This window comes from Macaca mulatta, chromosome 14, assembly GCF_049350105.2.
Source record: "Macaca mulatta isolate MMU2019108-1 chromosome 14, T2T-MMU8v2.0, whole genome shotgun sequence".
Classification (NCBI taxonomy): domain Eukaryota; kingdom Metazoa; phylum Chordata; class Mammalia; order Primates; family Cercopithecidae; genus Macaca; species Macaca mulatta.
The window spans coordinates 8,503,428-8,522,488 of NC_133419.1; the positions used below are offsets into that span (position 1 = coordinate 8,503,428).

The following is a 19,061-nucleotide window of genomic DNA, read 5'->3' on the forward strand; positions in this document are numbered from 1 at the left end:
TCTATAAAGTTGTTGTTGAGGTGGCACGGCGCTAAGATGGCGGCGGCGGCGGCGGCGGCCGTGGCGGGGGTGGGGCGCGGCGGCGGTGGCACGGAGCCCCGGCAGGAGCGGAACCGGGCCCGGGGCTGGGCCGGCGTCGAACGCAGCGAAGGCCGGAGGTGACTGCGGGCGGCGGGAGGGGCAGGGCAGGGCCGGGGCGGGAGCACCGCTCGGGCCGTGGGCGTTAATGGCGGCGGGCGCGGCACGGCCGGAGCCTGGCGCTCCTGCAGGCTCTAGCAAGCCCAGGTTCGACTCCGGGCACCGCCCCATTGGCTTCGGAACGGCCTGTGCCCTTTCTGGACCTCAGTGTCCTCGTCTTTAAGTGGGCCCGATAACGCCTTCTCGGGAGGCCTGGCCCTACAGAGCCGGCCTTGGGAGCTGCGCGAACGTGCGCTTCTTTGCCTTCCTCTATTAAATGCCAGCGCTCCGGATACCTGCCAGGAAAAGGGGGCCTTGTCAGGGCCGGGAGGTGTAGCTGGGGCCGGTTGCTCCCACGCCTGGATTCACCCTTTGGCCCTGCCACGCACTACAGGTGACCTTGGGCAAGTCCTTTCTCTCTGAGCCTCAGTTTCCTTGTCTGTAAGTCAAGGAGAATAGTAATAACTGCAGCAACCCTTCTGGAGCGCTCACTCCTCAGGCATCTAATTTTCACAGCGGATCTACAGGACAGGAACAGTTGTTATCCCATTGTAAAGATGAGGCAACTGAGGCGCATCGACAATAACTCTTACCCAAGGCCACAGTTTAATCCAGTGCCTGGCACCTGTAGTTATTGTCTCAGACCCTGCCCTGACTCGGTTCCCTCACAGCAGGATGGAACCAGGTGAGGAGCTGGAAGAGGAGGACTCTCCAGGTGGCCGTGAGGATGGCTTCACTGCTGAGCACCTGGCTGCAGAGGCTATGGCAGCTGACATGGACCCCTGGCTAGTGTTTGATGCCCACACGACACCTGCCACTGAGCTGGATGCCTGGCTGGCCAAGTACCCACCATCCCAAGTTACCCGCTATGGGGACCCCGGTTCACCCAACTCAGAGCCTGTGGGCTGGATTGCAGTGTATGGGCAGGGCTACAGCCCCAACTCCGGGGATGTGCAGGGCCTGCAGGCAGCCTGGGAAGCTCTGCAGACCAGTGGGCGGCCCATCACACCGGGCACCCTGCGCCAGCTCGCCATCACCCACCACGTGCTCTCAGGCAAGTGGCTTATGCATCTGGCACCAGGCTTTAAGCTGGACCATGCCTGGGCTGGCATTGCCCGGGCTGTGGTTGAAGGCCGGCTTCAGGTGGCCAAGGTGAGCCCACGGGCCAAGGAGGGTGGGCGCCAGGTCATCTGTGTTTACACGGACGACTTCACGGACCGCTTGGGTGTACTGGAGGCAGATTCAGCCATCCGTGCAGCAGGTATTAAGTGCCTGCTCACCTACAAGCCTGATGTCTACACCTACCTGGGCATCTACCGGGCCAACCGCTGGCACCTCTGCCCCACTCTCTATGAGAGTCGTTTCCAGCTTGGGGGCAGTGCCCGTGGCTCCCGAGTGCTTGACCGTGCCAACAACGTGGAACTGACCTAGAGGGGCCAAACTGGGGAGACTGCCCTCTCCCCACTCCATGCTGGGGATGGATCCTCCTGTCTTCCTCCTTGTCCCATGAAGGACAAGCCCCCCAACTCTGGGGACTACTAGGTCACTTGGGAACTACCTGCATCTTCAGTCCCCTTGAACTTCTGCCCTCTGTTCAGGGCTGATGCAAGCCCCACAGGCTGGGGGAATCCGGTTGTCTGAGGGATGAGCCTTCAGCCTCCCTTTGTAATGCTGCTCCTCTCCACTGCCCAGGACCGTGGGTTGGGTGCAGACACCTAAGAGGAGAGACTTCCTTGGGACGCTCATCCCCTGCTATACCTCCCCTTCCTCCTGCATCTCCCCTTCTTTCCTTCCCCCTCACAAGGGAGAAAACTTAGTACTTCCAGCCCCTCTCCTTGGAGCCTTCATGGTCTAGGGGTAGGAGCCCCACTGGCCTGAGCATGCCATTTTGGGGGGAGGGTGGTTGTGCCTACTTGTCCTTTGGCAGAGGGGATGCCAGGACCATGGACATGAGGCCTGCGCATCCCTGCCAGCTCACACAGCCTGTCCCACCATCCCCCCTTCCTTGGCTACTTTGACATGTGCCTGCTCCTGGCATTTCAATAAAACCCGGCTTGGGTCTGTGTCTTGAGTGGTTTTAAAATACTGTCTTGGTGGTTACCTGCTTTGGTTGCTAGGGAGAGGCAAGGCCAGGAGAGACTACCCCGTTGACCCGGCCAGGCCCCCATAGCTGCCCCTAGCAATAAGTTGTGCCTCACTGCTGAGGCTAGGCCCTGTCTCTAAGAACCTCTGCAAAACCAGCCCCACTTCCCCTCCATCCCAAATCAGTTTCTCAGAGATTTCCCATAATTCCAGGGGTTGATCCCTCCAGGAACGTCTAAGGGGCCACTGCTAGCCCTCAAGGTACATTTGTGCATATTAGAGGAAGGTACCAAGCCCAGGCAGTCCTAGGCCAGGGTACGTGGTTTGGGGAGCAGAGGATGGGATGGGCTGGATTTCGGCACCCTAGGCTGGACATCCTTGTGCAGTGAAAAACCTGCGCAACCCTAGGTAGTCTCTCTGGAAGCCCCGCCATTCATACTGTCCTCTTCTACCATCCTGACCTTCATAGGGCCCACTGGACAGTTTGCAAAGCGCTTTCATATGTATTAAATTTAAATCTCACAACCTCTTCAGGAGATGTTGGCCCCATTCTGCGGTCAAGGTAATTGAAGCCAAGAAGGGAAAGGAGTTTTCTCAGTGTCATGCGATGAGGTGGGCAGAGCTAGGACTTGCATCCCAGTCCCTTCCTCAGGCAATGAGGTCCCTGAGCCCACCGAGGAAAACAGGTTTTCATAACTCACGAAGCATGTTCACTTATGTGATCTCACTAGGCCGCCCTGCTCTGCTGGGACTTGCTGTAGCCTCGGAGCCTGGCTCCCGCACGCCTCCATCTCTCCAGCCCAGTGCCTGGCCCTGGCCTGGATTGGAGGCCAGTGTGTCTGGCAGGGAGCCCCTTGGGACACAGCTCTCGTGCCGTGCCGAGACTGACTCAGCCCCCAGCAGTCTCACCAAATCGGAATTTAGAGCAGGGGAGCGGAGATGCCACCAGGCTGACTGGGTGGAAGTGGCTGAGTCATGAGATGCTGGCTCAGTCCTCTCTCCAGCTTCCTCCCCACCCTGAGCTTCCCCAGGGCTGAGTCCCCCTCTGCCCAGCCTTGGGAAGTCCCCAGAGCTGGGTGGTCTCCAAGTTGGAGCCTGGTGCTCTGCCTCCCTTGGCCCGCCAGGGCTTTGCACTCCACCAAAGTGGGCCAAGGCACCTCATGGGTCCCGCAGAGATGCCCAGGTGGGGTCAATGGCACTGGCTTCTTTCATAGCTGAGTGTGTCACACACACAGTCCCTCTCCATCGCTGTGCCCTGCCCCACCCCACAACCCACTGTCTCCCAAGCCACTTCCACTGTCCTCTTGTCCCTCCTCCATTCTCCACAGCCAGGTCAACAGATCCCTCCCGCAGAGTGGCCATGTCCTTCTGCCAAAAGCCCTTCCATGGCTCCCCACAGTCTGCAGGATAGAGTCCGCTCTCCTGCACTGGCCGTGACCTGGTGCCCATCGACTGTCCCCGCTTCCCTGGGGCACCCCTTTCTGCCCATGCTCACTCTGCTGGAGCCGTCTGTTACTTCCTTCACCCACTGTCGCACAACCCTGGGCCTCGGGCTGTTCCTTCTGCTTGAGCACCTGCCTTGCAGCCCTGATGGCCGGAGTGTGTGGTGACTTGTGTAATGGCTTGATGGATGTCCGTCTCCTGCTGGCCCCTAAGCCCCATGCCCATACTGTGCTCTGTGAAGGCAGGAACAGTGGCTAGATCTCAGCCCTGTCCCCAGAGCCTACCACAGTGCTAGGCCAGAACAATGACTCCATAAGTTATTATATGAATGAATGAGGTAATTGGCGACTCCAGCCCCTGCTGGACCCGTCTGCCTCATCCCGTCTCCACTCCCTGCTTCGCACTACTTGTCCAAGAACGTTGAGCTGCGTGCGACTTTTCTTGCACACATGGTGGCCTTTCTCACTTTCATGCCTTTGCTGGTGCTGTAGCCTCTGCTTGGCTTACCCTCGCCCACTTCCCTGGCTGGCGCCATGTTCCAGACCTACTGGCTCAGGTGTAATTCTTCAGGATCCTTCCTCATCCTTCCTCACCCCAACTGTTGCAGGCATGTCCCCTAGGCTCCCACAGCTCCCGCCTGCCTGCTGCTCTCATCTGTGTGTAAGATCCCTTCAGAACAGTGGCAATGCTTTATCCTCCAGCATCCGGCATAGGGCCCAGCCTAGTGCAGATGCCAAATTAACTTTCTTTTTTGAGATAGGGTCTTGCTCTGCTGCCCAGGCTGGAGTGCAGTGGCATGATCATGGCTCACTGCAGCTTTGAACTCCTGGGCTCAAGCAATCCTACCACCTCATCCTCCCAAAGTAATCCCAAAGGAATTACAAATATGAGCCCCTGCACTCAGCCAAACATTCTTGAATAAATGAGTGAGTGAATGAAAGCCACTCTCCCTCTCTGGGTCTCAGTTTCCTCATTCTGTTCATAACAAGAGCCAGGCACAGTGCGAAGCATTTACCTACATGATTTCATCTAAGTTTCACCTGGCTCTATTATTATTGCCATTTTGCAGAAGAGGAAACTGAGACCCAGACAAGTTCAATAATTGGCTCAAGTCATGGAGCAAGTAAGTGGCAGAGCCAAGATTCAAACCCAGTTCATCCAACTCCAGGGCATCTTATGCACTGTTGAACCCCCACTTTATCAAAGTGCTGTTGGGGTGGGGACTGCAAAGACAGATGAGACCCAGCAAGGACTCAGGATCTCGTTTCTAAAGCACACAGGAGGTTGGGTCTTCAGAACCACCTGGGAGAGAAGCTGGGCCAAAACTGAGAGTCTCTCTTTTTTTTTTTAAACAGAGTTTCACTCTGTCACCCAGGCTGGAGTACAGTGGCATGATCTTGGTTCACTACAACCTCCTCCTCCTGGGTTGCCATGTTGGCCATGCTGGTCTTGAACGCCTGACCTCAGGTGATCCACCCACCTTGGCCTCCCAAAGTGCTGGGATTAGAGGCATGAGCCACCATGCCCAGCAGAAAGTCCCTTTTTTACCGATGAAGAAACTGAGGCCTAGACAGTGCAATGACCAAACCTACTGGGCAAGAAGGGTCTCCAGGTCTACAGTGGGAACTGGTCCCCTGCTAGGTCAATGGCCCTCCAAAACCCACCCCCTCAGGCTGGCAGTGGGTTCTGCCCTGTTTGGCCCCTTCCTACCTTGGAGCAGGGACGTGCCTTCAGCTCAGAGGGTGCTGGGAAAACTTGGACAAGTCCTGTGCTCCGCTCCTTTTATAAAACCAGGGGGGCCGGGTGCGGTGGCTCACGCCTGTAATCCCAGCACTTTGGGAGGCCATGGCTGGTGGATCACGAGGTCAGGAGATCGAGACCATCCTGGCTAACACGGTGAAACACCGTCTCTACTAAAAATACAAAAAATTAGCCGGGCATGGTGGCGGGCGCCTGTAGTCCCAGCTACTCGGGAGGCTGAGGCAGGAGAATGGCGTGAACCTGGGAGGCGGAGCTTAGAGTAAGCCGAGATCGTGCCACTGCACTCCAGCCTGGGCAACAGAGCCAGACTCCGTCTAAAAAAAAAAAAAAAACCCAGGGGAAGGGTGACTGAGGCCAGGTAAAGAACCCCCGCCCCAACTCCTTTTCCTCCCACTCTCACATACTGCAAACCCCAGATCCCAGGGAGGAGGCTCCAGAGGGTCTGTCCAGGGAAGGAGAGAATCTGCCCGACTTGTACTTCTGTTGGAACTCATGCAGACTCAAAGAGGACTGAATCAGCTGAGTCGGGAGAACGCTTCAGCAGGAGCTTTGGCAGGATTTGGGGGATTTTCCCAGTGGGGCAGCTGCGCCCCACTCTTGCCGGCTGGGAGGGGCTCTGGCAGGGATGAGGATCGGGTCACACAGCTGATTCATCTGAGGAGGGAAACTCCCCGCTCCTCTGACATACATCCCCCAGGCACCCAGGGGTAAACCTGAGGACACCCAGCTGAGAAGCCCACCAACCCCATCCTCCTTTGCTTACTTGGAAAATGCCAGGGAGATAGAGTCAGGCAGGGTGACAGGGCTTAGGGGACACCTTCCCAGGGAATAAAACCAGAGACTGGGACCAGAGAGAAAGCTGGACAAGGGCCACCTCAGGGGTCCTTTCTCACCCATTTTATAGATGAGAAAACAGGCTCAAATAGTAAAAGTAAACATGGGCTAGGTGTGGTGGCTCATGTTTATAATAACAGCAGTCTGGGAGGCCGAGGCAAAAGGATTGCTTGAGCCCAGGAGTTCAAGACCAGCCTGGGCAACACAGTGAGACCCCCATCTCTACCAAAAACAAAACAAAACAAAACAAAGCCAGGCATGGTGGCACATTCCTACACTCCCAGCACTCAGGAGGCTAAGGGAGGAAGGTCGGTTGAGCCTGGGAGGGCAAGGCTTTGGCGAGCCACGATCCAGCAACTGCACTCCAGCCTGGCAAACCTGTCTGGAAAAAGAAAAAAAATCAAACCTGTATATAGACCTACTCTGTGCTAGGCACACCCTAAGCAGTTCAGATGCATTAACTCATTATGGTCCTCACAGACCTCCTCCTTTTACTGATGAGGAAACTGAGGCAGAAAGAGGTTAAGTAACTTGGCAACTTGGCCAAGGTCAAGGCTAGAACTTCTCTGGGGCCTGCACAACTCCCGGGAGTCCTTGTACACCCGCGTCGCAGGGAGCTCTGTCCCTGGTCCCTGAGCAGCTCTGGCCGTGAGGGGAAAGACCTTTCTGGGATGAAGTCTAAATTGGCTTCTGGGGATCTTCCCTCCTCCGACTGACTCTGCCCTCTGTATACCCTAGAGGACACGGAGGTCACCCACCAGGCTCCAGCTCTTCTTCCTCCCTCCCCTAAAGGGAGAAAGCTGGTTCAGGCAGGAAAATCAGCCCAACCCTCAGAGGCCAGGAGAGGGCAGCGAAGCATTCCCGCCAAAATCTCTCCAGGGCTTTGACTCTTTTCCAAACCCCAATCCATCCTTCCCTCCCGAGTCAGAGCCTCCCTTTCCGGTCTGCCACCCGCCCCTCACAACACATGACACAAACTCACACACAGACATGCGTGCATACTGGGAGTCCAGCCTCCAGGCTCCTGTCCTCTGGGAACCTGGTCTGGCCCCGCTCACCTCTGCGGTGGGCCAGGGGCCTGATGGGTGTCGGAGGTGGGCTGAGAGTTGTGGCTGTTTGAGACGGGGCCAGGGACCCCACACAGGCGAGCTCTGTCCCATTTGGCTCCCACATCCAGGCTGTGTGACTCACCCCCTCACCCCCCATGACTCAGTTTACACCGGTGCCCAGAAGTCCTCCCAGGATGGGTGGGGTGGTTTATTGGCCCAGCCCAGGCCTGCCAGCCTTTCATCCAGGACGGGTGTTTCATACCACTCCTGGCCCAGAGCAGGAGCTGGCACCCATGGGGTACTGGGCTTGGGGTATGGCCCAGGTCTGAGGAGTTAGGGGGAACCTGAGAACTGGGTGACAGGCTCCAACTGTCTGAGCCTGGGTCGGCAGGAAGCAGGAGCCACTCCAAGAAACTTAAGGGGCCAGGCGGAGTGGGCAGATCCATCCTGGGCACTGACAGCAGCGCCCCTGACATCACCCTTCAGAGGAAATTGCCCATAAAGCGCAAAATACAACAGCAAGAAAATTCTCACTAACATTTATCCATCCCTTACTGTACAGGTGCCATGCTCAGCACTGTCCATGCCATGGCTCAGTCACTCCCCTACAACCGTGAAAAGCGGGTAAGATTATTAACATCCTCTTTTTTTTTTTTTTTTTTTCTTTTTTTGAGACAGAGTTTCGCTCTTGTCACCCAGGCTGGAGTGCAATGGCGTGATCTTGGCTCACTGCAACCTCTGCCTCCCGGGTTCAAACAATTCTCCTGCCTCAGTCTCTTGAGTAGCTGGGATTACAGGTATGCGCCACCACGCCTGGCTAATTTTGTATTTTTAGTAGACACAGGGTTTCTCCATGTTAGTCAGGCTGGTCTCAAACTCGCTATCTCAGGTGACCCGCCCGCCTCAGCCTCCCAAAGTGCTGGGATTACAGGCGAGAGCCACTGCACCCGGCCAGCATCCTCTTTACAAGGGAGGAAACTGAGGCATTGAGAAGTTAGGGAATTTCCCAGCTTCCCCAGCTTGCCCAGCCAGGAAGTGGCTGAACTGAAATTCAAACCCAAGATGTCCACTGCCAGAGCCCCTCCTGCCTGCTGAATGGCGCTTACTGAAGCAAGGATGAGAGGCCCAAAACCCCATCCCAGCCCCTGCCATCTCCATGGAAACCTCTAGTTTCAGGGTCCACAGTATGTAAACCTCATCTGCAGGAAGGGGAAACTGAGGCTCCCAGAGGGAAAGAGACTGACCTGAAGTCACATAATGACGTCATTTAACGAACTACTAGAGACCCAGCCAGGCTGGAGCTGTGTCTTTGATGTTCGTCCCACAGTCCTGGGCTGGAGAGGTGGCTGGTGAGGGAAAGGGAGCCTCGCTTTTTATAAATGTTTCTCCCCAATTCTCCTCTGCCAGGAAGGCTTCTCCTACCCCCACCACAGTTGGAAAGAACTCTTCCTTCCTGGGCTCCAGTGATGGCCCTGGCCCTCTCTGGGCCCTCCCCGCAGCACTGTCTCCTTAGCACCAGGACTAGTCTGAGTGTCTGACCACCTCTCTGGGCTGAACGAAAGTGCCTTGTGGTCAGGAGGACCAAGTCGCTGTTTTGTTTTTTTGTTTGTTTGTGTGTATGCATGTGTTTTTGTTTGTTTGTTTGTTTGTTTTTCTGGAGTCAGAGGCTCACTCTATCACCCAGGCTGGAGTGCAATGGCGCGATCTCAGCTCACTGCAACTTCCGCCTCCTGGCTTCAAGTGATTCTCCTGCCTCAGCCTCTCAAGTAGCTGGGATTACAGGAGTGCGCTGCCACACCCAGCTAATGTTTGTATTTTTAGTAGAGACAGGATTTCACCATGTTGACCAGGCTGGTGTTGAACTCCTGACCTCCAGTGATTCGCCCCCTTCGGCCTCCCAAAGTGCTGGGATTACAGGCGTGAGCCACCGCCCCTGGCCTGGGACCAAGTCTTTTATTTTTTTGAGATGGAATCTCGTTCTGTCGCCCAGGCTGGAGTGCAGTGGCACCATCTCAGCTCACTGCAAGCTCCGCTTCCCATGTTCACGCCATTCTCCTGCCTCAGCCTCCTGAGTAGCTGGAACTACAGGCACCCGCCACCACGCGCCTGGGACTAAGTCTTTAATCATCCCTACCTCCCCAACATCTGACTCCATTCAACTTTTAGTTCAGTTAATTCAGAAGAATGGATAAAGAAACTGTGGTACATCTGTGCAGTGGGAGATAAGCCAGTCACAAAAGAGCATGTGGTGAACGATTCAATTGATATGAAATTCTGCAAGAGACAAAACTAATCGATGACAACATAAATGAGTTAAGTGATTTCCTGGGGTGGAGGAATCGACTGCAGAGAGGCAGGAGAGAACTTTCTAGGGGGACAGAAATGTTCTGTATCTGGATTGGAACGTGGCTACACAGATGTATACACATAACCGGCACATTAACAAAGCGTGCATTCTACTGAATGTAAGACAAACCTCGACGAGGTAGCTTCGTGAGACAGGGTCTCACTCTTGCCCAGGCTGGAGTGCAGTGGCCTGATCATAGCTCACTGCAGCTTCCAACTTCTGGGCTTAAGTGATCCTCCTGCCTCAGCCTCTCAAAATGCTAGGATTATAAGCGTGTGCCACAGTGCTCAGCCAGATTTTTCTTTTTAGCAAGACAGATCTATATATACTCAGTGAAAGATCTTCCAAGATAATAAGAAAACCAAAAAGCAAGAAATGATACGGGATGTAGATAGGCTAACCTCTTGGTAAAAAAAATACACAAGAAACTGGTTACTGTGGAGGGGAGGCTTCTCACTCTACCCCTTTTGTAACTTTTGAATTTTAAAATATCTTAATGTATTACCTAGTCGAAAAATAAATGCAATTAAATGTTTTTAGTGTAAAGCAACATAAAAAATAAAAACGAGGTTTTAAAATAATTTCTTCTCCAGGCCAGGTGTGGTGGCTCACTCCTATAATCCTAGCAGTTTGGGAGGCCAAGGTGGACTGATTGCCTGAGCTCAGGAGTTCAAGACCACCCTGGGCAACATGGTGAAACCCTGTCTCTACTAAAATACAAAAAAAAAAAAAAAAAAAAAAATAGCCGGGCATGGTGGCAGGTGCCTGTAGTCCCAGCTACTCAGGAGGCTGAGGCAGGAGAACTGCCTGAACCCAGGAGGAAGTGGTTGTAGTAAGCCAAGATCGCACCACTGCTCCCTAGCCTGGGCAACAGAGCAAGACTTCGTCTCAAATAATAAGTAAATGAAATATGATAAAATAAAATAATTTCTTTTCCACACCCCCTTTTTATGGCCATTAACTTGGTAGATGCAGATATAGATATATATACAGAAACACGCATATCCATCTCCAAAATGCAATACCTTCAAACATTATTCCAAAAAGGGAGAATAAAAGGTAATGTCCTGGCTGGGTGCGGTGGCTCAAGCCTGTAATCCCAGCACTCTGGGAGGCTGAGGCGGGCGGATCACGAGGTCAGGAGATTGAGACCATCCTGGCAAACACAGTGAAACCCCGTCTCTACTAAAAATACAAAAAAATTAGCCGGGCGAGGTGGCGGGCGCCTGTAGTCCCAGCTTCTCGGGAGGCTGAGGCAGGAGAATGGCATGAACCCGGGAGGCGGCAGAGCTTGCAGTGAGCGGAAATCGCGCCACTGCACACCAGCCTGGGCGACAGAGCGAGACTCCATCTCAAAAAAAAACCAAAAAACAAAAAACAAAAACAAAAACAAAAGGTAATGTCCTTCATTGCACGAGGGAACTGTATTGCTCATTGCATAAGGGATTAAAGGATTTCACCTGGGTTGGACTTGTAGACGACCTTGCTGAGGAAGTGGTGGGGAAACTGAAAGCTGCAGCATAAAAGTCAGCCAGGTGAGGGGACAAGGGAGGTTCCTTGGGCAGAGGGAGTCGTCTGTGCAAAAGGTGAGGGGCTCGGTCTGGCAGCCTGGGGCGGAGAGTAAGCAGGTACCTATGAAAGAAAAGCCTGTGAATTTGGCCAAGCCCCACCAGATTTGCGAGGGTCTGGATTCCACACACTTTCCTTCCTCACTGTGTGGCTTTTAGCAAGTTGCTTAATTTCTCTGTGCTTCCATTTCCTGATCTGTAAAATGGGTGTATTATACCATCTCTCTCACAGGGTTGCTGTGAGGATTAAACATGTTACTTGGAATGGCGTCTGGTTCATCAGAGTTCAATGAGCAAGAGCCACTAGTGTTATCCTCTTAGCCCCTCAAGCCTCCCAAGCAGCATGTAACCTAAAAGAACATGGGGTACGCCAAGCACCCCTAGCCCACCCCTTCCCAGGCTTCAAGCCTTCCTGGGTAGCAATTCCAAAGGTGCCACAGCTGGGGTAGGTCCAAGTCTGATGGTGAAATGCTCAGACTCTTAAAATTTTTCAGGATTAAAACAATCCCTCAGGCTGCTGGGTGGGAAGTGCGGAGCTGGAAGCTGTGGAGAGCATTCAGGGGAGAGAGGATGGGGCCAGGACCAAGGAAAATAAATCTTTGTAGAAGTGAATTAACATGTCATCTCCAGGCCAGGTGCCACGGCTCATGCCTGTAATCCCAGCACTTTGAGAGGCCAGGGTGGGCAGATGACCTGAGGTCAGGAGTTCGAGACCAGCCTGCCCAACATGGTAAAAACCTGTCTCTACAATTTATAAAAATTAGACGGGCATGGTGGCAGGTGCCTGTACAGCTACTTGGGAGGCTGAGGTAGAAGAATCGCTTGAGCCTGGGGGGCAGAGGTTGTAGTAAGCTGAGATTACACCACTGCACTCCAGCCTGGGTGACAGAGCAAGACCCTGTCTCAAAAAAAAAAAAAGTCATCTCCAGATGTGGAGCAACTGGAACTGTTACCCACTGAACAACATGGGTGGGATGTAAAATGGTACATCCACGTTGGAGCATTGGTGGAGAGAATCAATTCAAGCTGAATGTACACCAACCATATGACCCAACAATTCCTCCCAACCCGGGCACATAGCCAAGAGAAATGAATACAGCTGGCTCCCAAAAGGATATTCATGGCAGCCTTATTCATAATAGGCCAAAACTAGAAGGCCCCCCAAGTCATCAGCAGGGGAATGGAGAATGGAGAGACCGATTGTGGAATATTTGTGCAATGGGACGCAGCAACAGAAAAGTCCAAGCTACCAGGTCATTCAATAACACAGATGAATCCCACAGACACGTTGAGTAAAAGAAGCCAGACCCAAAAGAGTACACGCCATATGGTCAAATGTATATGAAGTTGAAGAACAGGCAAAACTAATCTATGATGACAGAAGTCAGAATAGTGGCTACCTATGGGTGAGAAGTGTGACTCAGAGGAGCCTTCTGAGTTGCTAAAAATGTCATGCTGATAAGGGTGGTGATTACATGGGTTTATATACATGCAGAAGCCATTGAAGCTGGGCTTGGTGGCTCATACTTGTAATCCCAATACTTTGGGAGGCCGAGGCGGGAGGATCACTGAAGCTCAGGAGTTTGAGATTAGCTTGGGCAACAGCTTCCTCTCTACTAATAAATAAATAAAGACATAAATAAATAATTGGCATGGTGGCAGACGTGCAGTCCCAGCTACTTGGGAGGCTGAGGTGGGGGGATAGCTTGAGCCCAGGAGTTCAAGGTTGCAGTGAGCTGTGATAGCACCACCGTGCTCCAACCTGGGAGATAGAGTGAGACCTTGTCTTAAAAATAGTAATAAATAAGGCGAGGTGTGGAGGCTCACGTCGGTAATCCCAGCACTTTGGGAGGCCAAGGTGAGTGGATCACCTGAGGTCAGGAGTTCGAGACCGCTTGACCAATACGGTGAAACCCCGTCTCTACTAAAAATGCAAAAATTAGCCGGGCGTGGTGGCATGTGCCTGTAGTCCCAGCTACTCAGGATGCTGAGACAGGAGTATTTTTTGAACCCGGGAGGCAGAGGTTGCAGTGAGCTGAGATCGTGCCACTACATTCTAGCCTGGGCAACAGAGCAAGACTCTGTCTCAAAATAATAATAATAATACATAATGACTTATTTTAAAATCATTAAGCTGAACACACTGATGTGTGCACTTTACTGTATGTGTGCTTGACTTCAATTTAACCAACGATTTAAATCTAAGAGCTAAAACTATAAACTCTTAGAAGAAATCATAGGAGTAAATCTTCATGACCTCGAATTTGGCAATGGATTTTTACATTAGACACCCAAAGCATGAGTAACAACAACAAAAAGATACATTGGACTTCATAAAAAATAGTAATGCATCATTTTGTGCATCAAAGAACATTTTTCCATCTCATAAAAAAAGAGAACATTTTCAAGAATGTGAAAAGACAACTTACAAAATAAAATAAAATGTTTGAAAATCTTATAACTGATAAAGGTTTAGAATCCAGATATAAAAAGAACTCAACATGAAAAAAAAATAAACAATTGGCCGGGTGTGGTGGCTCATGCCTGTAATCCCAGCACTTTGGTAGGCCGAGGTGGCTGGATCACCTGAGGTCTAGAGTTCGAGACCAGCCTGACCAACATGGAGAAACCTCGTCTCTACTAAAAATACAAAATTAGCCAGGTGTGGTGGCGCATTCCTGTAATCCCAGCTACTCAGGAGGCTGAGGCAAGAGAATCGCTTGAACCAGGAAGGGAGTGGCTGCGGTGAGCTGAGATTGTGCCATTGTACTCTAGCCTGGGTGACAAGAGCAAAACTCCGTCTCAAAATAAAAAAAAAATTAAGAATGGGCAATGGGCCAGGCGTGGTGTCTGGTGCCTGTAATTCCAGCATTCTGGGAGGCTGAGGTGGGTGGATCACTTGAGGTCAGGAGTTCGAGACCAGCCTGGCCAACATGGTGAAACCCCGTCTCTACTAAAAATACAAAAATTACCCGGGCATGGTGGCACATGCCTGTAATCCCGGCTACTCAGGAAGCTGAGGCAGGAGAATCACTCGAACCCGGGAGGTGGAGGCTGCAGTGAGCCGAGATTGCACCACTGCACTCCAGGCTGGGCAATGGTTGGGAGCAGTGGCTCCTGCCTGTCATTTCAGCATGAAGAGGGGTGAAGGCAGGCGAAGTACTTGAGGCCAGAAATTTGAGATTAGTCTGGGCAATATATTAAGACCAATATATTTCTACAGAAAAAAAAAGAAAAAAAGTAAAGGCTTGAATAGATATCTGTCCAAAAAACGTACAGATGAAACCAAAAACACAGGAAAAGATGTTCATTGGTCATTAAGGACATGCAAATCAAATCAAAACTCAATGAGATACCACTGCATACCCTCTAGGATGTCTTTAATATAAAAAATGGAAAATAACAAGGGTTGACAAGGGTTTGGAGAAATTAGATCCCTCGTGCATTGCTGGTGGAAATGTAGAATGGTATAGTCACTTTGTAAAACAGTCCGGCAGTTCCTCAGAAGATTACCATGTAACCCAGTAATTCCACTCTTAGGTATATATTCAAGAGAAATGAAAACATATATCCACACAATAACTTGTACAGAAATGTACATAACCACATTATTCATAATAGCCAAACAGTGGAAATATCCCATGTCCATCAACTTATGAATAAACAAATGGTCATATATACTCAGCCATAAAAATGAGCAAAGTACTGATGCATATTATAACATGAATGAGTCTTGAAAGTGTTATGCTGGCCGGGTGCGGTGGCTCACACCTCGAATCCCAGCAGTTTGGGAGGCTGAGGCAGGCAGATAACTTGACGTCAGCAGTTTGAGACCAGCCTGGCCAACCTGATGAAACCCTCTCTCTACTAAACATACACAAATTAGCCAGGTGTGGTGGCAGGTGCCTGTAATTCCAGCTACTCGGGAGGCTGAGGCAGGAGGATCACTTGAGGAGTGCAGGAGGCAGAGGTTGCAGTGAGCCAAGATAGGGCCACTGCACTCCAGTATGGGTGACAGAACAAGACTCCATCTAAAAAAAGAAGAAGAAGAAGAAGAAAGAAAGAAAGGTAAAAAAAAGAGAAAATGTTGTGCTAAGTAAAGAAATCAGACAAAAGACCACATAATACATGAGTCCATTTACCTGAAATGCCCAGAATGAGCAAATCCATAGAGACAGGAAGCAAATTAGTGGCACCAGCGGATGAGGGAAGGGGAAATAGGGAGTCATTACTTCATAGGTGTGGGGTGTTTTCTGGAGTGATGAAGTTTTGAAACTAAAGAAAGGTGGTGGTTGTACAACATTGTGAATGTAATAAATGGCACTGCAGTGTACACTTTAAAGTAGTTAATTGTTTGTTACATGAATTTAATCTCAAGTAAAAACGTAAACTTCAAAGGCCAGGCGCGGTGGCTCATGCCTGTAATCCCAGCAATTTGTGAGACCGAGGCAGGCAGATTGCTTGAGCCAAAAAAAATTAGCTGGGCGTGGTGGCACGCGCCTGTAGCCCCAGCTACTCGGGAGGCTGAGAAGGGAGGATTGCTTGAGCCCAGCAGGTTGAAGCTGCAGTGAGCTGTGATTTTGCCACTGCATTCCAGCCTAGGCATCAGAGTGAGACCCTACCTCAAACCAACCAACCAACCAAACAAACAAAAACAACATAAACTTCAATTAAAGAGTGAATAGAAACTGATAAACATAAATATCACCTCCAATGCACTGGCCACACTGAGAACCCACTGGGTGCCAAGCCTCCTTTCCTTCACTGCAGTCCCAAAAGGTGGGGATTCTCTGGGACTTAGAGAGGGGAAGGGACTGAGCCAGTCTTACAGAGCCACCAAGGCACAGTGGCAGAGTCTCTCAGGCCTCCCTGCCCCCAAACTTCCAGCGATGGCTGTGGCCCCCTGGGGTTCTCTCCTGGCCTCCCTCAGTGGAAGCTGGTGAGGTCAGAGGCCAGGAACGTTTCTACGGCCACAAGGCTGGGGTTAGTGATTGAGCAGGTTGGAATGTGCTCCCTCTGAAAGGACCTCCTTGTGGCTCCAGCGACGGTTAGAGCAGGAAGAGACTTTCAAAGTCATGTAATCACACACACACACACACACACACACGCCCACCCCAGACCTGAAACCCTGCTCCCTCAGTTGCCGCAGTGGCCCCAGCATCCACTGCTTGGGGACCGTGGGGTCGGGTGCAGGGTGATGTTTCTGGAGCAGGCAAGCGAACACAGTCAAGGCTGACCTGTGTCATCCCTCCCTGGTTACCTGTGTCACACTTGACCTGTCCAGGTTGGGCTCTGCCAAGAAGTTGAGGTATCAGTGTGTGTGTATGTGCGGGCACATGTGTGTGCACATGTGCTGTATGAGTGCCTTCACGTGTGATCAGTCCCAAAGGTTCCCACCCCTGGGGCTTTTTATTAACATGTGAATTCATCTTCACTGCTATTTGTCAATTTTTCTTTTTTTTTTTTTTTGACGGAGCTTCACTCTGTCACCCAGGCTGGAGTGCAGTGGCGCAATCTTGGCTCACTGCAACTTCTGCCTCCCGGGTTCAAGCGATTCTCCTGCCTCAGCCTCCCGAGCAGCTGGGACTACAGGCATGGGCCACGATGCCCAGCTAATTTTTGTATTTTTAGTAGAGACAGGGTTTCACCATATTGGCCAGGTTGGTCTCTAAATCCTGACCTCATGATCCACCCGCCTCGGCCTCCCAAAGTGCTGGGATTACAGGCGTGAGCCACAACAGCCAGCCTATGTGTCAAATTCTTACTATGTGCTGTGCTAAGCATGTGACATTATTTGTGTCCTCCAACAACCCTTGAGATAGTTATCATTATGTCTCCATTTCACAGATAAAGAAAGAGGCTCTGAGAGATTGTGTGCCTCATCTAGGTCACACAATTGGTGAGCAGCCTAACCACATTCAAACCCAGACCCCAGAGCTGTCTGACCCCAGCACGAGTGTTCTGTCCATGGATCACACTGCCTCAGAAACACTCTCCTCTCCTTTCTGTCTGTCTCTCTCTTTCTCTCTCTGTCTCTGTCTTTCTGTCTCTGTCTCTGTCTCTCTCTCTCTCTCTCTCTCTCACACACACACACACACACACACACAGATCATGATGACCAGAGGATGACAAACATTGGGTCGTTCAAAGGCAAAGGAGAGGCACCAGGTTGGTAATGACTTTCTGAGTGCACAACACTTTACAGCTTACAAAGCACTTTCACATCTGTGATCTCATTTGATCCCACAACAGCTCCGTGAGATCAGCAGCGAGGCCCAATTGAGGGAAGGTGACCTGCCCAGTGTCATACAGACAGAAAATGGTAGCTCTGGGACTAGAACCCCAGGGTCAAACTGGCCTTCCTGGCTCTAAGTACCGAGTGCACCCACAGACTGCTGGCCTGTGTTCCCAAGGAAAGTAGCCCAGAGGGAAAAGCTAGAGCTGATGAAATGGAAGGACCGATGGAGAAGCAGGAGAGCCCAGCCCTCTTGATCTATTTACTTTGAGTCTTGCTCTGTCCCCCAGGCTGGAGTGCAGTGGCACAGTCACAGCTCACCGCAGCCTCGACCTCCCTGGCTCAAGCCATCCTCCCTCCTCAGCCTCCAGAATAGCGGGACCACAAGGCAGGAGTACCACCATGTCCGGAAAAATTTTTTAATTTTTTGTAGAGATGGGGTCTCAAATGGTTCTTTCTGCCTTGGCCTCCCAAAGTGCTAGGATTACAGGCATGAGCCACCACACCTGGCCCCAGCCCTCTTTCTGTAGTCGTGTGACAGCTGGCAGCTCAGTTCTCCATCTGGGCCTCAGTTTCCTCACCTATAGATGGAAGTAATCAGAGAAGAAGCTTTGGGATGGTACCTAGCACTGACATTCTGGATGTGCAACAAGGTGTCTGTAAAAGTGTAAGGGCTGTGAAAAATCTTGGCTGAGCCTGGGCTTGGAGCGCCCATGGCTGTGACTTGGCAACCTGTGCCAGCTACTCACTTAGCAACCTTGAGCAATTCATTTCAACATCTCCCAGCCTCAGTTTCCCCATCTGTAAAACAGGGATGAGGATGATACCTGCCTCCCAAGCACGTTTGGCCATGGCCTCACATTCACTCGCCTTTGACATACTCTCCAAACAAGACTGGTGGCCGAAAGGCACTGACAGTAAAGAAGATGGCGTTTACCAGACCTCAGGACACCTGTAGTGGCCCTGAATTAAAATTCGTTATGGTTCCTGAAATTATCCTGAGTAATACAATTATATTGCATTGTATGTGTGGTTAGTTCAAAGCATTACCTTATCGTAAACATTTAAAATATACCACCCAGCCTGGGCAACACGGCAAGACCCAATCTCTACAAAAAACACAAAAATTCCCCGGGCGTGGTGACGCGCGCCTGTAGTCCCACTTACTTGGAGGGAGCGCTGAGGCAGGAGAATCCCTTGAGTTCAGGAAGTTGAGCCTGCAGTGCGCGGAGATCAGGCCACTGCACTCCAGCATGGGTGACAGAGACCCTGTCTCAAAAATATAAAGTAAAATAAAATAAAATTATGCCACCATTTTTGTAACCCTGGTTTGTCATTTATTCACTTTTCATATACTCGAAGCCTTAAAACAAGGCCAGCGGAAAGATCTCACTCCACGAAGCTTTGGGTCGCGGTTGGCGTGGCTCCTAGAGATGTGATTCTTTCACGCTATTTTGTGGGAGCAGAAACGGAGACTAGCCCAGGCCGCGAGAGGGCTGGGGCTGTGCGCGGGCTCGGGCAGGTGCGTCAGTCCGCGGGGGAACCCGGGGCTCCACCTGGGCGCG

General features: G+C 51.6%; 1 protein-coding gene across 2 annotated transcripts; it reads left to right on the forward strand.

Moving 5' to 3' along the window:
- Positions 1 to 11: 11 nt before the first annotated feature.
- C14H11orf68 (chromosome 14 C11orf68 homolog) lies at positions 12 to 2,260 on the forward strand. 2 transcript variants are annotated; one of them, XM_015113663.3, is made up of 2 exons: positions 12 to 158; positions 849 to 2,260. In XM_015113663.3, the coding sequence occupies exons 1-2, from the start codon at positions 37 to 39 to the stop codon at positions 1,606 to 1,608; spliced, it is 882 nt and encodes a 293-aa protein (XP_014969149.2). In that variant the 5' UTR covers positions 12 to 36; the 3' UTR covers positions 1,609 to 2,260. The 2 variants fall into 2 exon arrangements, with proteins under 2 accessions (XP_014969149.2, XP_001112109.3); XM_001112109.5 differs by having other exon boundaries at positions 852 to 2,260.
- Positions 2,261 to 19,061: the final 16,801 nt, after the last annotated feature.

Bases quoted from the DNA above. Each gene is read 5' to 3' on its own strand.
- C14H11orf68 (XM_015113663.3), top strand. From the start codon at position 37: ATGGCGGCGGCGGCGGCGGCGGCCGTGGCGGGGGTGGGGCGCGGCGGC. The intron at 159-848 runs GTGACTGCGGGC...GTTCCCTCACAG, and splicing joins GAACGCAGCGAAGGCCGGAG to CAGGATGGAACCAGGTGAGG.